General features: G+C 41.4%; 1 protein-coding gene across 1 annotated transcript in view; it reads left to right on the top strand.

Annotated features, from left to right (window-relative positions):
• GPCPD1 (glycerophosphocholine phosphodiesterase 1) overlaps window positions 1-12,352 on the top strand; it is a 1,148,488-nt gene extending 1,136,136 nt beyond the window's left edge. The window contains exon 20 of the mRNA XM_044056397.1: window positions 10,002-12,352. Coding sequence (XP_043912332.1) covers window positions 10,002-10,227 — 226 coding nt within the window. The 3' untranslated portion in view covers window positions 10,228-12,352. The remainder of the gene's footprint in view (window positions 1-10,001) is intronic.
• The last annotated feature ends 930 nt before the right edge of the window (window positions 12,353-13,282 follow it).

The following is a 13,282-nucleotide window of genomic DNA, read 5'->3' as shown; positions in this document are numbered from 1 at the left end:
AAAACATGCAGACTTTTCTTGCCTCAGGGGAAGGTGCCGAGCCTCACAGCCTATTTCCAAATCCCTCCTACATCTCCATTTGCTCTGCAAGGGAAATTCTCAGAGCACTAGGCTACATGTCAGCAACTGTTCCAGTACTGCCACTCGCCAGGCTGCATATGAGGAAGATCCAGTGGTTCCTGAAAAATGTATGGTTTCAGCATTCTCATCCCACAGACGCACACACACCCCGTATCCCATGTTTGAAGTGGGAGAGCTCTTGGCGGGTGTCACAGGTGAGGGCTTCTTTTCAGGGTGTAGACCCCAAGTCAAGAACTGAGTACAGATGACTTTGAAAAAGATTGGGGGATATGGAGAGGTACCCAGAAGGTCAAGGAATAGTGGCAGTCCAGTCTCAAAGCAGAACACACAAACCTAAAGGAGATGTGAGCTCTCATTCAGGCTCTACAACTTTTCTCGTCTCTGAAAGCTGGGACCTCTAAGGGTATTCACAGGCAGCGCAACAGTCATGTGGTACATAACTAAGCAGAGAGGAACAAGATTTTGCCATCAGTGCAGATTGGCTTAGATAGCTTGGGGACAGACCATCACGGCAAACACTTTCCGCCAAGCAGCATACATTCCTTCCCAGGACAGTGTTCCAGCAGAACTCCCTCAAAACAGAGATGCTCCATCTATGGATGCTTAACAGAGAAGTAGTCTTGGATGTAGTCAACAGATGGAGTACACCACAGATAGACTTATTTGCTTTGGAAAACAACAAATACCTCTTGGAGAACAGATGCCTTGTCTTTCCAGTAGACAAGATTTCTTTATGTCTTCCCTGTCTCTGAACCCAAAAATCTTACTCAAAATCCAAAAATAAAAAAATAACTTTTGGTGGTGACTCCCTTTTGGGCAAGGCAGCATTCGTTCCCCTTCTGTCCAAGTCAGGGGCCAGCACCACAAGCTACCCCACAAAGTGGACTTGCTCACACAACAACGGGCTAATTGCTTCATCCCAACCTAATTCTGTTGGATCCCTCAATCTAATTCTGGATGATAGATTCCAGTCCCTTGCAGACATCAGTTTTCTGAAGACATGCTTAAAGTTCTGTAAGAGCCAATGAGACCTACCATTGGAAAATCCTGCATAGACAAATAGAGTTTTTCAGTCTGGTGTCAAGATAAAAGTTTGGACCCAGTAAAATGAGACTCCTCTTGTTTTGTCTTACTTGTGTGAGCTCATGAAAGGCGGTTTAGCATATTAATCTATCAAATCCATTTTTCAACTATTTTAGCCTATTTTTTCTTAATCCTCTTCTAATGTCCAGTTCTTACAGGGGGGGTCATGCACTTAAATCCTCTTAGAAAACCAGTGCCTCCCTCTTTGGATCTCAGCTGTGTTTTGGGAAAGCATACTGTGCTTCCCTTTGAACAGCAGCTTTTTCCACTCTCAAGTTCTGTACCTGGAAAACCATTTTGCTGGTAGTCCTCACATCTGTTTGGTGGGCTTCAGAGCTCCAAGCTCTCATAGCTATTCCTCTCTTCCCTGTTTTCTGTAAGTTCAGTGTGGCCTTTGAGGGTTAGGCCTTCCTTCATGATTAAAGTGGTAAATGAGATGTCCCTCAGTCAGATCACATCAACCTTCCTACATTTTTTTCTAGACCACTGAACAGGGTAAAAGAATACTGCATTCCCTGGATGTACATAGGCAACTGAGATTTTACGTGGGCAATACTAGGTTTGTTCTTAAGTCAATCCAATTGTTTGTTTCCTTCCTAGAGTTTAAGGTGGGTGAACTAGTTTCAAAAACAGACTATTACTAGCTGGCTTGCAAGGTCCATCTCCTTTGTTGTACCTACCATGGCAAATCATTGCCCTGTTTCCCAAAGGCTGTACTAAAGCAGTGGCCACTTCTGGAGCTTTCTGCAAGGGGGTAGTTTCCAGATTAATACTGGACGCAACTACCTGGTTTTCAGCGCACACCTTCAAACATTACAGGGTAGATGTCTCTTCCAAATCCAGAGCTGCCTTCTCCAGGTCAGTCCTCTCTGGCTTTTTAGACTGTTCTTAGTTCTCAACCTTTCACCCTACTATTCCCTTAAACATTTTGAATCACCCACCTGTTTGGAATACTCCAGCAATGATTTCATTCAGGACATGGCATGGTTGCGCAAGAACTTACCATAACAGTAGATGTCTTACTGATGACTGCTGCTGCATTCCTTCTCAACCGTCATCCCCCTTCTTTACATGTCTTTATCCCTTTTTTCCTCTTCTGCCCTGGTTGGCAACTTCTAGGACTGGGGGGGGTCTTCCCTTGTCTCCTGTATTTCCCCGCTTAACTGACCACGTTCTTCTCATATGTCTTCATGTTGCTGGTTTGGAAATAATCTGAGGATTTACACTCATGCTTCCACTAATGTAAACCCTGCCTTCCTGGGCTGAGGTCATATGTTAGACGTATGGCTCATGGAAGGTTTTAGGCTTTGTTTCACTGACTGGACATCAGTAGTGAAATCCCATCTGATTGGAATACTGCATCAGTAATCGTTAGGACATCTATTGTTATGGTAATTCTTGCACAACTGTACTTTCCTAAGATTTCTGAAAGTGCCAGAGCATTGACATTTTGTCCCTACTCCACAGATTCTTACATTAGTATTCCATGTCTAACCAGCCAGAGCATCTCCAAGTCTGCAGAAGTCTAGATTGATGCCAAGACCTTCTTGTAAATGGTGACTGGAATAAGTCTTCTAACTGGTCCTGCCTTACAAGATGTTTTTTTTTCCTACACCCTTTTTTGGCCACCTAGCCCAGAAAACGGATAAATGGGTTTAGGGTTGCATGCCTGCATCTATGCTAATGATGCCCTTAGCCATTCAGATGAAACACTTTGAGTGTTATGTCAGAAATCTGTGAAAGCAGCACTGCCATTTTTTTGGAATAAGTCATCCCTCAATTTACCATCCAGAAGGAATTTAGATGGCTGGTACATCAGATAAATACCAGCCCCAGAGATGCTGACTGGCTGATGTTCTTCGTGTTTCACTGTTGCAGTTATCGCATTTGGGTTATCTGCTTGCAGTAGCCCCTCAGTCAGCCTGATTAACAAAGTCTTGGGTCCTGCATTGGTTGCTGTCTCTTCTTCCATGACATCAGGTAGTCAGGGGTATAAAACATGCAGCCGACGCCATTACATCCGTCTTTCTTGCCGTGTGGTGCCCGAAGCAGAAGCAGTTTGCAAGTGCCGGTCGGCCGACTCCTGAAATTTTCATTTTCGAGTTTCAGAACTGAAGTCTTCAACTAAAGCCAAGTACCCCATTGGGGAAACTTTTTCTTGCTCTAAACCGATGTCAGTAAAAGTAAATAATTGCATTTCTTGTGGAAAGCAAATACCTCATAAAGATTTTAATTTATACTGTATTCCTTGCCTAGGCCCTGACCACGACATAACTAGCTGTCGGTTTTGTGCTTTATTTAAACAACGAACTGTCAGTCTTCGGTATATTTTCGCTTCTAAATATTTTGGTGCTCTGTTCAATTACCCTGATATGTCTTTGGTAATCCATCCGAATACAGACATTCCGAAAAAACACAAAGATAAAGACAGAGACAGGCCGCCTAGGTCCAAAGCTGCCAACGACGCTTCTCCTAAGCAGGTGCTTTTGCAGCCCCTGATACCCGCTACTTCAGATTCACGAGATGCTTCAACTGTGGAACCTGCGGATGTCTCTACCTTGGATGGGTCCGGAGCCACTGTGCAGGCACCGGCTTCTGTGGGTGCATTTAGGCCTACTGACTTGCATATCAAACCAACGCCATCTTCTTCTTCATGGCCTAAAGCCCGAACCATGCCTAGAAAACTGATGCCCAGACCGCATGGTCAGGCCTTTATGCCTAAAAAAAAAATGATAAGAATGGCTGAAGACCTTCTTACTTTAATCAGGGGAAGCCAACCTTCCCCCTCTAAGAGACCTAGGACTGAGTTTGCTTATGATACTTCTGACCAGGATTCTGAAATTTCTGTTTCCTCTGATGACCAGGATTTACCCTTCTCTACCTATGAGGATTCTGATGCTGAGGACTCTATTCCCTTTGCTTCCCCCCAGAGGATTTCTCTTTTGGTGAAACCTTACGTACTCTTAGGGAGCATTTTCGTTGGGAAAGTCAGGATTACTCTGATTCTAAAAAGAGGCGTAAGGATTTCTTACTCCTGCCCCAGCACAGGCCTTTAGCTATCCCTCCTGTACTAGACATTGTTGATGATGCCTTTTCGGAATCTAGATTGGCCCCTGACTCTTCACCTCCTGCTCCCAGAAAACCTGATAGATATTACAGGGCTCCTGACTCTCACAAGTTCCTTATCAAAAATCCAACTGCGGATCCTGAGACCATTTCACAGGGTCCCAAGGGCATTAAAGGTACTACTGCCAAAAATCCTACCCTCTCTGATAGAGACTCCAGTGTGCTGGATAGATGGGGTAAGAAGGTATACACTTATGCAACCTTGGCCATTAGGGCCTTAAACTGCCAGTTTCAAATGTTAAAGTATCAGCAGCATATTATTGGATTGCTTAAACAGAAAATGATGTTGATTACTCATTCTGCTGAAAATAAGGATTTACAGGATTTAATGCAGTCAGCTGAACAGGTTGGAAAACATACTTTGCAAAGTGGTTTTGATTCACTAGAGGCATCTTGCAGGGCTGCTGTAACTGGGTCTGCTCTTAGAAGGCATGCTTGGCTTAAGGAGCAATCCTTGCCAGATCATGTTAAAGTTAAATTACTGGATGCTCCCTTAAATCAGGACCACCTGTTTGGCAACAAGGCAGAAGAAGTTCTCAAAAAGATGGAGGAAAAAGCTAAATCTATGCAAACTGTTAAAGATTTCTTACAAGTACAACCTCCATGATTTAGTAGGCATTGGCCCTCTAAGAATTGGTCCTTTCCAGCCTCTTGCAGGCCTTCTCAGTCCAAACCCAGATCCAGCGGAACACCCAGGCTTCAGTCCCAGGGTACGCACAGGACTAAGCAGTGGGGGACCCCCACTTCCCAATGTGGGAGTAGTAAAACTCCCCCCTATGGTAAACTGTCTCAATGACAACAAGCAATTCCCAACTGACCGCCCCTTGGGGGGGGGGGGGGGGGGGTTGCTCTACATGCAAAAAAACTGGGAATTCATTACCCAGGACAAATGAGTTTTAAATATAGTTTCCCAAGGATACAAATTTCACTTCCACATGTTACCAACCCCAAACGGTTGGCCAGATCTCCCCCCAAATCAGTGAGCAGAGGCTCAAAATCAAGTACTCTCGCTCTTAAGCATAAAGGCTATTCAGGCTGTACCAGAAGAGGAAAAGGGACAAGATTTCTACTTGAGACTTTTCCTGGTACCCAGAAAAGACAATTCACGGCGTCCTGTCCTGGACCTGTCTACCTTAAACACTTTTTTGGTGATTCCAAAATTTAAGATGCTAAATCTTCAACAGTTGCTTCCTATGCTAGGCAAAGATGCCTGGTTGGCAACACTTGATTTAAAGGAAGCATACCTGCACATCCCAATCAGGGAATCTTGCAGAAGATGCCTACACTTCAAAGCAGGCTACATGCACTATCAGTTTTCTGCACTGCCCTTTGGCTTACCTAATGCGCCCAGGGTATTCACAAAGTGTCTAGCTCCAGTCATTGCATTTTGCAGGCAAAGAAATATTCAAATATACCCATACCTGGACAATTGTCTAATTCAGGCAGAAAGCCAAGACATACTTTTGAATCATCTGGCTTTTGTACAAAGGGTGTTAACTTGTCTGGGGTACACCATAAACAAAAAGAAATCACACCTGGTACTCTGTCAACAAATTATATTCCTGGGAGCAAGCTTGAATACAAATTCCCAGATGGCTTTCCTCACGCAAGAGAAACAAATTCATTTGACAACCTACTTCAAACAAGTGGCCACAAAAACCCTGCTATCTGCAAGGCAAATACTGCAAGCCTTGGGGTTCATGGCCTCTTGCATTCTTCTAATTCCACATGCAAGACTGCATATGAGGAAACTACAATGGTATCTAAAATGCCTATGGTGTCAACATTCTCAGGGTCTAGAAGCAATTATTCCTATCATACCTTGCCTACGGTTAGAATTCCTTTGGTGGGCAGAGGCCTGCCACCAAAACAAGGGACTACCATTCACTCTACCCCCTGCCGCCCAAACCCTAACAACAGATGCATCAGACTATGCATGGGGGGCTCACCTGGCAGGGAAGTGCATTCAGGGCAAATGGAGCCCAAGTCAAATGCACCTGCATATCAATCAAAAAGAAATGTTAGCTGTACAGAATGCTCTGACAGCCTTCAAGGTCCACATTCTTCCAGGACTATTAATGTTAAAGACCAACAACACCACTGTTATGTAGTACATAAACAAGCAGGGGGGGTACCCATTCTTACCCCCTCTACAGACTAACCGTGGCACTGTGGAACACAGCCTTGAGCTACCAAGTGCATCTACAGGCTCAATTCCTGCCAGGAAAACTAAATACACTGGCAGACGGACTAAGCAAAAACCTCATGGACCCACACGAGTGAAAACTGGAACCAAAGACTTTCAACATGTTGACAAACAAGTGGGGGAGCCCGGATATAGACATGTTTGCCTCCCCTGAGAACTACCAATTGAACAAATTTTGCACAAGGACTCCCCACAAGCAAGCATGGAAAGTGGATGCTCTGTCCTTCCCACAAGCAAGCTTGGAAAGTGGATGCTGTGTCCTTCACCTGAAAAAACCTATCATTTTATGCCTTTCCTCATCTGTCTGTCCTCTCCAAAGTACTACTAAAGATCAAGCAGGACAAACCAAGGACGATATTGATTGCACCAGACTGGCCACATCAACACTGGTACCCCCTTTTGTGCACTGTGTCACTGTTGGCCCCATGGTGCCTGCCTTAGACCCCTACTCTGTTGTCTCAGCAGGACAACCAGATTCTGCACCCTCCGCTTCAAACCCTGAACCTAGCAGCCTGGCTAATTACCTAACCTCTCCTTTACCATCCCACAGTAAACAAGTGATGGATATCATTTTAGAGGCAAGGAGGCCTAGTACTAGAAAATCTTATGCTGAAAATGGAAAAGATTCTTCAATACTTAACTGAGATGCTTCACAAGGGCCTTTCCTTTTCCTTCATAAAAATTTACACCTCAGCCATTTCAGCTCATTATAACACAGAACCTCCCCTCTTCTCTCATCCACTGTTCAAGCAGTTCCTCAGAGGGGCCAAAAATTTAAGACCACCAAGAAGAGACCCCCTACTCCAGCCTGGGACCTTAACTTTGTATTGGAGAAACTCACACTCCCTCCTTTTGAGCCAGCTGCTAGTGCAGATTTAAAATTCCTTTCTTGGAAAACAGCCTTCCTTTTAGCAGTCAGTTCAGCAAGAAGGGTATTTGAATTACAGGCTCTCATGGCAGTGGAGCCTTTCATCATCTTTCATGCGGACAGGGTGTCCCTCAGAACCAATCCCTCCTTCATGCCCAAGGTGGTATCGAGTGTGGCTCTTAATCAGTCCATTCATTTGCCAACCTTCTTTCCTAATCCACAGAACAAAGGGGAACGGATAACTGCACTCCTTAGATGTGCACATACAACTTAGATTTTACTTGGACAGGACTAAACCTCAAAGGAAATCTGAACAATTACTGGTGGCATTTGCTGCAGGGGCAGAGGGGAAGGCTATTTCAAAGCAAACCATTTCTAAAGGGATAGGCCATTGCATTCATTTCTACAATAAGCACCATGGAAAACCTATCCCACAGGGGATCAGACCCCATTCAACCAGGGCTGCATCTACCTCTACAGCCTTTCTCAGAGGTGTCCCTACCAGGGACATCCTAGCTGCTGCTATCTGGAGTTCTGTACATACTTTCACCAAGCATTACCATTTGACAATTTTCTCTAAATCCAGAGCTGGCTTTGCCACTGCAGTCTTGCAGGGCCTTAGAGCTGGTCCTAAGGCTATCTAAATTCCTCCTCCCATCCTTAGTTTGGGAATCTACCCAAATGTGATGACTGCAACAGTAAAACACGAAGAACATAGTACAGTTGTGTACATTTACCATAAATGTAGATGTTTGAATGTATTCACTGTTGCAGTCCTGGTTACCCTCCCTCCAAGCCCCTTGATTTCTTTTGGCTATAGTGTGTGTGTGTGTGTGTGTGTGTGTGTATATATATATATATATATATTTTATTGCTTCCCATTATGGGGGCACCTGACATCCGGGGCAAGAAAAACTGATGTAATGGCGTTGGTTGCACTACCTGATGTCACGGAAGAAGAGACAGCAAACAACGCAGGACCCAATACTTTGTTAGTCAGGCCGACTGTGGGCTACTGCAAGCAGATAACCCGAATGTGATGACTGCAATAATGAATACACTCAAACATCTACATTTATGGTAAGTGTACACAACTGTACTTTTCCTTTTTAAAACCAGGAAAGCAAGTTTGAGCATCTTAGCAGACTCTGTAAATGGTAGCTAGTCGCATTGCATTCTTTAACTGCCATGGTAGGTTAATGGAAGGATAGGTTGCAGCCTGTTTTCGGCACATGCAGCTGCAGCTACTGAATTCTGCTTTTAAATATTTGTGTCCATCTACACTGTTTTTAAACATTACAGACTTGATATAAACTCCCGATGCAGGGCAGGGATAACTACTGTACTTTTGCAGGGTATGTTATAGTCTTCTCCCTGTGTCTGCAGCCAGGGCTACACTCTGGTTAACAAAACTGAATTAATTTCCTTCCGAGGTGTAACAAACTGTGTGTGCAGCAGTGATCCTTAAGATGCAGGTATTACAGTTGTGTGAGCTCACATACAACATTTAATGTTCAGATAGTAGAATCACTCCTGTATTGTACGCTACCACCCTCCAGCTTGTATTGGTTGTATAGTTCCCTTTGGTGACCTTACCATCACTGGATAGGAAAATGAAACAGGTGGCACTCCTACTTTCTATATAACTTCCTCTCATTCTTCCTAAAAAGAGAAGATGCAAGTCTGACCCCTTTTGAAGGATCAGAAACGAAGGTTGTCAGGCTTGGTTATCCTTGCAGGTACTACATGTACACACAGTAATGCTTTGGAAGTCAGATTGAAACATTGAAGGTAGATACTATGACTTTTTTCCATGTACATGAATTATAATGCAGCAGTGATCCTACATTTTGAGCATCTGCTGTTAGGTAAGGTTTATGTGATTATGCTCACACAGCTGTTCTTTCTGACATAGTCTTCCTAGACCCAAGGCCTTGAATATAAGCTTCTTAAATGGTAATTTTTTACTATAAACTCTTCTGAGTGGCCATAAAACAAAAATAATGGAACTGTTTTCTTTAATTTTTTTTTTAGTAGCAAATGTGTGTTTTGTGGTTGGGTGCTTGAAATTTTCAAACAAGCAATTTGTAGAATTTACTTGCATTAGGAGCCTGACTAGTGTTAAAAAAAAAAAAAAAATGCATACAGTTTTTATCCACTTGAGCTTGGCTCTTTGGTTTATTTGTCAGCTGGGATATCCTCTGTTGAGTTTGCTGCTTATCCTCTTTACCCATATTGATTTTCACGGGGTGTTTTGGTTTGCACTTTGTGTGTAGACATCCATCCTCTCAACTGCCCTGATGTGAGCTGGTACATTAGTGTGTGTGTATCCATGTCAGTCTGACTGTTTTTTAATGTTTAGTGGGATGGCAACTTGTTTGTAGGTGCATGCATAAGCTGGTACCTTGTTCATAACTAGTTCCTCTGCCTTGCACTCATAGGCTACATCTACCCTACACCTAAATTGCAGTAACCATTTGATAAGAGAATGAATAAAAATAGAGGAGCTGAACTTCAATTTTATGCAGGATATGTTCCTGTTTTAGAAAAGACTTATAATAGAAACATTACTGCATTTTTTGGAAATGTATTACCTTTTTTGGAAAATACTTAACCATGTTTTCTTTATTAAAACAGTATATGTGAATCCTTGCCTGAACAGCCAGACATTTTCATGGTGGAACAAATGGAACGTCTGAAGAAAGAGTTACCAGAAGATACCCTAAGAAGCTGTTGTAGTTTGACCAAGTTCTGTCATCTGTGCAATTCTAGCAGGAACAACCTTAATGAAAATATCTCAGAAAATGCGAAAGAAGCTTGCAGCACTGAGTCAGACTCTGGGCTCAGTTCTGTCTCCACGTAACACTGAAGAGTACCCTCAACCACCCTGTCAGTCTTTCTTAGATCTGTTATTTGACCATGGTTTTCTTTCAGTTTTCTGTTTTAGTCTGTCTTTATTTTCTAAGCTTACATTTGTTGAACCCACTGTATAATTTTTGTTATTACTTATTAATGCCGTCAAAATATTTTGTTTTGCGGCAAGACATGGTGCTTTCGTAAGGTTCAAGAGAGTAGTTTAAACTTTGATAATATTTTAACCATTTGTTGCTAGTTTTGCTTTGGAACTGGGTCATAGTTTAGAAAAGTAGATAGTGGAAGCAACAATGAGTCTGCTTTAAAAGCAACAATGAGTCTGCTTTAAAAGCTGTCAACTGAAACACCATGTAACAAGTTTAACCTTTTACCGCTCTTTTGAATACACAGTACTGTAATATTTCCAGACTGCAGAAGAGAAAGGCAAACGCACTATGCATGCCGTTTCACAAATGCTTATAAAGAAGTTGCAGTTATGTAATGGTGCTAAAATTGCTTTTGGATAGCAATGTAGTTTACGTTTGTTGCTTTCAAAGGCTGATGGTAGTGTCTTGTGTAATGTTTTAAAAATCTTGAAATTGTATGATTATGATTATTTCCATCCTGATTTTACTTGAGTCAGAGTGACCAGATCTCTGGAATGTTTATGTATGTATGAGTGAATATTCAAAATTACATTTCATAGTTTAGCTGAAAAATGAAAATAATGTAAACAGTCAATGAAATGCAGTTTCTGTATTATTAATCCTGTGAAAAGTGTCAAATTCCTTAGCAAACTTATTTTTGCTAGTGCATAGTATGTTAAGATTGTGATCTTTATTTAGTTTATTATTACACTTAAGAATTTTGTCCATGTCCTTTCTTAATATGTCAGGATTTGAGATACCTGTTGTGTAGTTTTATGTCTTAAATGTTTCATAACATTTCTTTTAAGAAATATTTATAGCGATTTTGTTATATGCACTATAACAGCACATTGGTATTTTGTGAGAGATGCAGCTTTAACATTGGTGATGGTTAGACTACATTGTGATTGCACCCTTCTGGCAGCACTTTAGTTTGTCACTTAGTGGTTGGGCCACAGTCTCATTTCAGTCTGGGTTTCCATCTTTTTCAGTGATGCATGTGTAATGTTTGCTTTGCATTGGTTTAGGTTTCTATTGTGTTGCAGTTCCTTAGTTCCTTTCTAGTTGTGTAGTGTCAAGTATGCTTAATAATGCTATGTTTACCACTGCAACCTCTGGCATATGAAGCATCTGGGGAGGGGGGAGGCGTTGTGGCAGCAAGCACTCCTCTGTTAGCAAATGAGTTTTTTTTTTGTTTTTTTTTTTCTATTTATCACATACTGAAAACTCTGCTGCAATTTTCAGTGTGAGATACATTTTGAATGGCATGGTTGTTTCCCCACTGACACTGAAAAAATTGTAAAGACTTTTTTGAAGTTTGCGTAAGAATGAAGTCTTTCAGGCATCCGTAGTTTTCTTTTGATATTCTTTTTTTTTTTTTTACAGTATGTTTTTTTTTTTTTTTGTAACAGAGTTCTAAACTTCATTAGTGCTCATATGTAGCAGTAGCTCTGTAGTAGTACTGAAGGGGATCATGGTATACATTTAAAATAATGGTCATAGAAATGAACACCAAGAAAAAGCGTAATGAACAGAGCAGGTTTGCAGTTGGTTTCTCTTAGGGTATATCGTTTTTAACCAGTGTTTGTGAAGTGTTCACACTTCTGCGGTACTGGTAATCATAATTTCAGTAGTAGTGAACCGGAATGCATGTATGACCTTACTACTTTTAGATTCTGGCCTGTAGGCTGAGTTATTTTACATATTGCTAATATGTCCTAAGGACCACTATTATCACTGTGGCAGCTTAGTTTCCAGAGGTCATTGTTCACAAACTGCAGGCACTCTTTTTCTTCAAATAAATTGTTATGTTAAAGGATGACTAGGTAGGTGTATAGATACATTGATGTCATCAATGATTGCTCCAGGATGATCAGTTATCATTAGAGATTTTCTTTATTTGTAACAGAACTTGAAGTAGGTTTTGTGCGTGTCTGTGTGTGTGTGTGTCTGTATGTATGTATATATATATATATATATATATATATATATGTGTGTGTGTGTGTCTATCTATATATATATGTGTGTGTGTGTGTGTGTGTGTGTGTGTGTGTGTAAGATTGAAACTTCGAAATGTAAAGAAAAAAAAATAAAAAATTTTTTTTAACCACACTGTATGGTAATCTCCATTTAAATAGTTCGAAGTTTCAAAACCTGATCTTATGGTCTCAACCCTGAGAAATTTGAAGTTTTAAAACTTTAAAATTTAGAAGTAGACATGCATATTATATAAGTTTAACTCCATGTGTGCGTATTGCACAAGGGTGAACAGCAGTTGTCTGAATTGCAGTTTGTGAAGTTTGCAAACGCCGAATGGAAAAAGGAACGAATGTGCAATGAGCGAATGCACATTGACATTCGCTCACTGCACATTCTGCATTTTGTGTCAGATTGCCCTATAGTGGGGATTGGGAAATATGGTTCCTTTCCCCCACTATAGTGTGATCTCGGAGTTAGAATATTCAAGTAGGGGGGTGTGGGGGGTGCAGGGGACTTTCCCCCCTGCTTTAAACCTTATTACATTTCTGTTTCGACATTAATATTCGAAAATCAATGAATTTGCTTTTCGATTTGCTGATTTTCGAACATTACGAACTGTCGCTGTTTCCACTTTCCTGGTTACGAGTCGCTCATATGAGCATTCGCACCACTGTGATTCAGCTTTGTAAAGGTAAACCTATATGTGTGTGTGTGTGTGTGTGTGTGTGTGTGTGTGTGTGTGTATATATATATATATATATATATATATATATATATATCAAATGTGTGTGTGTGTCTGTATAAAATATATTTAAAGTTGACGTCTGTTTTGTCATCAAACTTTGGTCAGCAATCATAGGAGATTGCTACATTACCGAGGTTGGGGAATATTCCATTTTCCTCAGTATTGTACAATCTTAGTTTCAATGTATAATTAAC

This window comes from Protopterus annectens, chromosome 1.part2 (genome assembly GCF_019279795.1).
Source record: "Protopterus annectens isolate FY-2018-M chromosome 1.part2, PAN1.0, whole genome shotgun sequence".
Lineage (NCBI taxonomy): Eukaryota > Metazoa > Chordata > Ceratodontiformes > Protopteridae > Protopterus > Protopterus annectens.
Note: the sequence above shows the minus strand (reverse complement) of the source record. Positions and strands in the feature narration are given on the sequence as shown.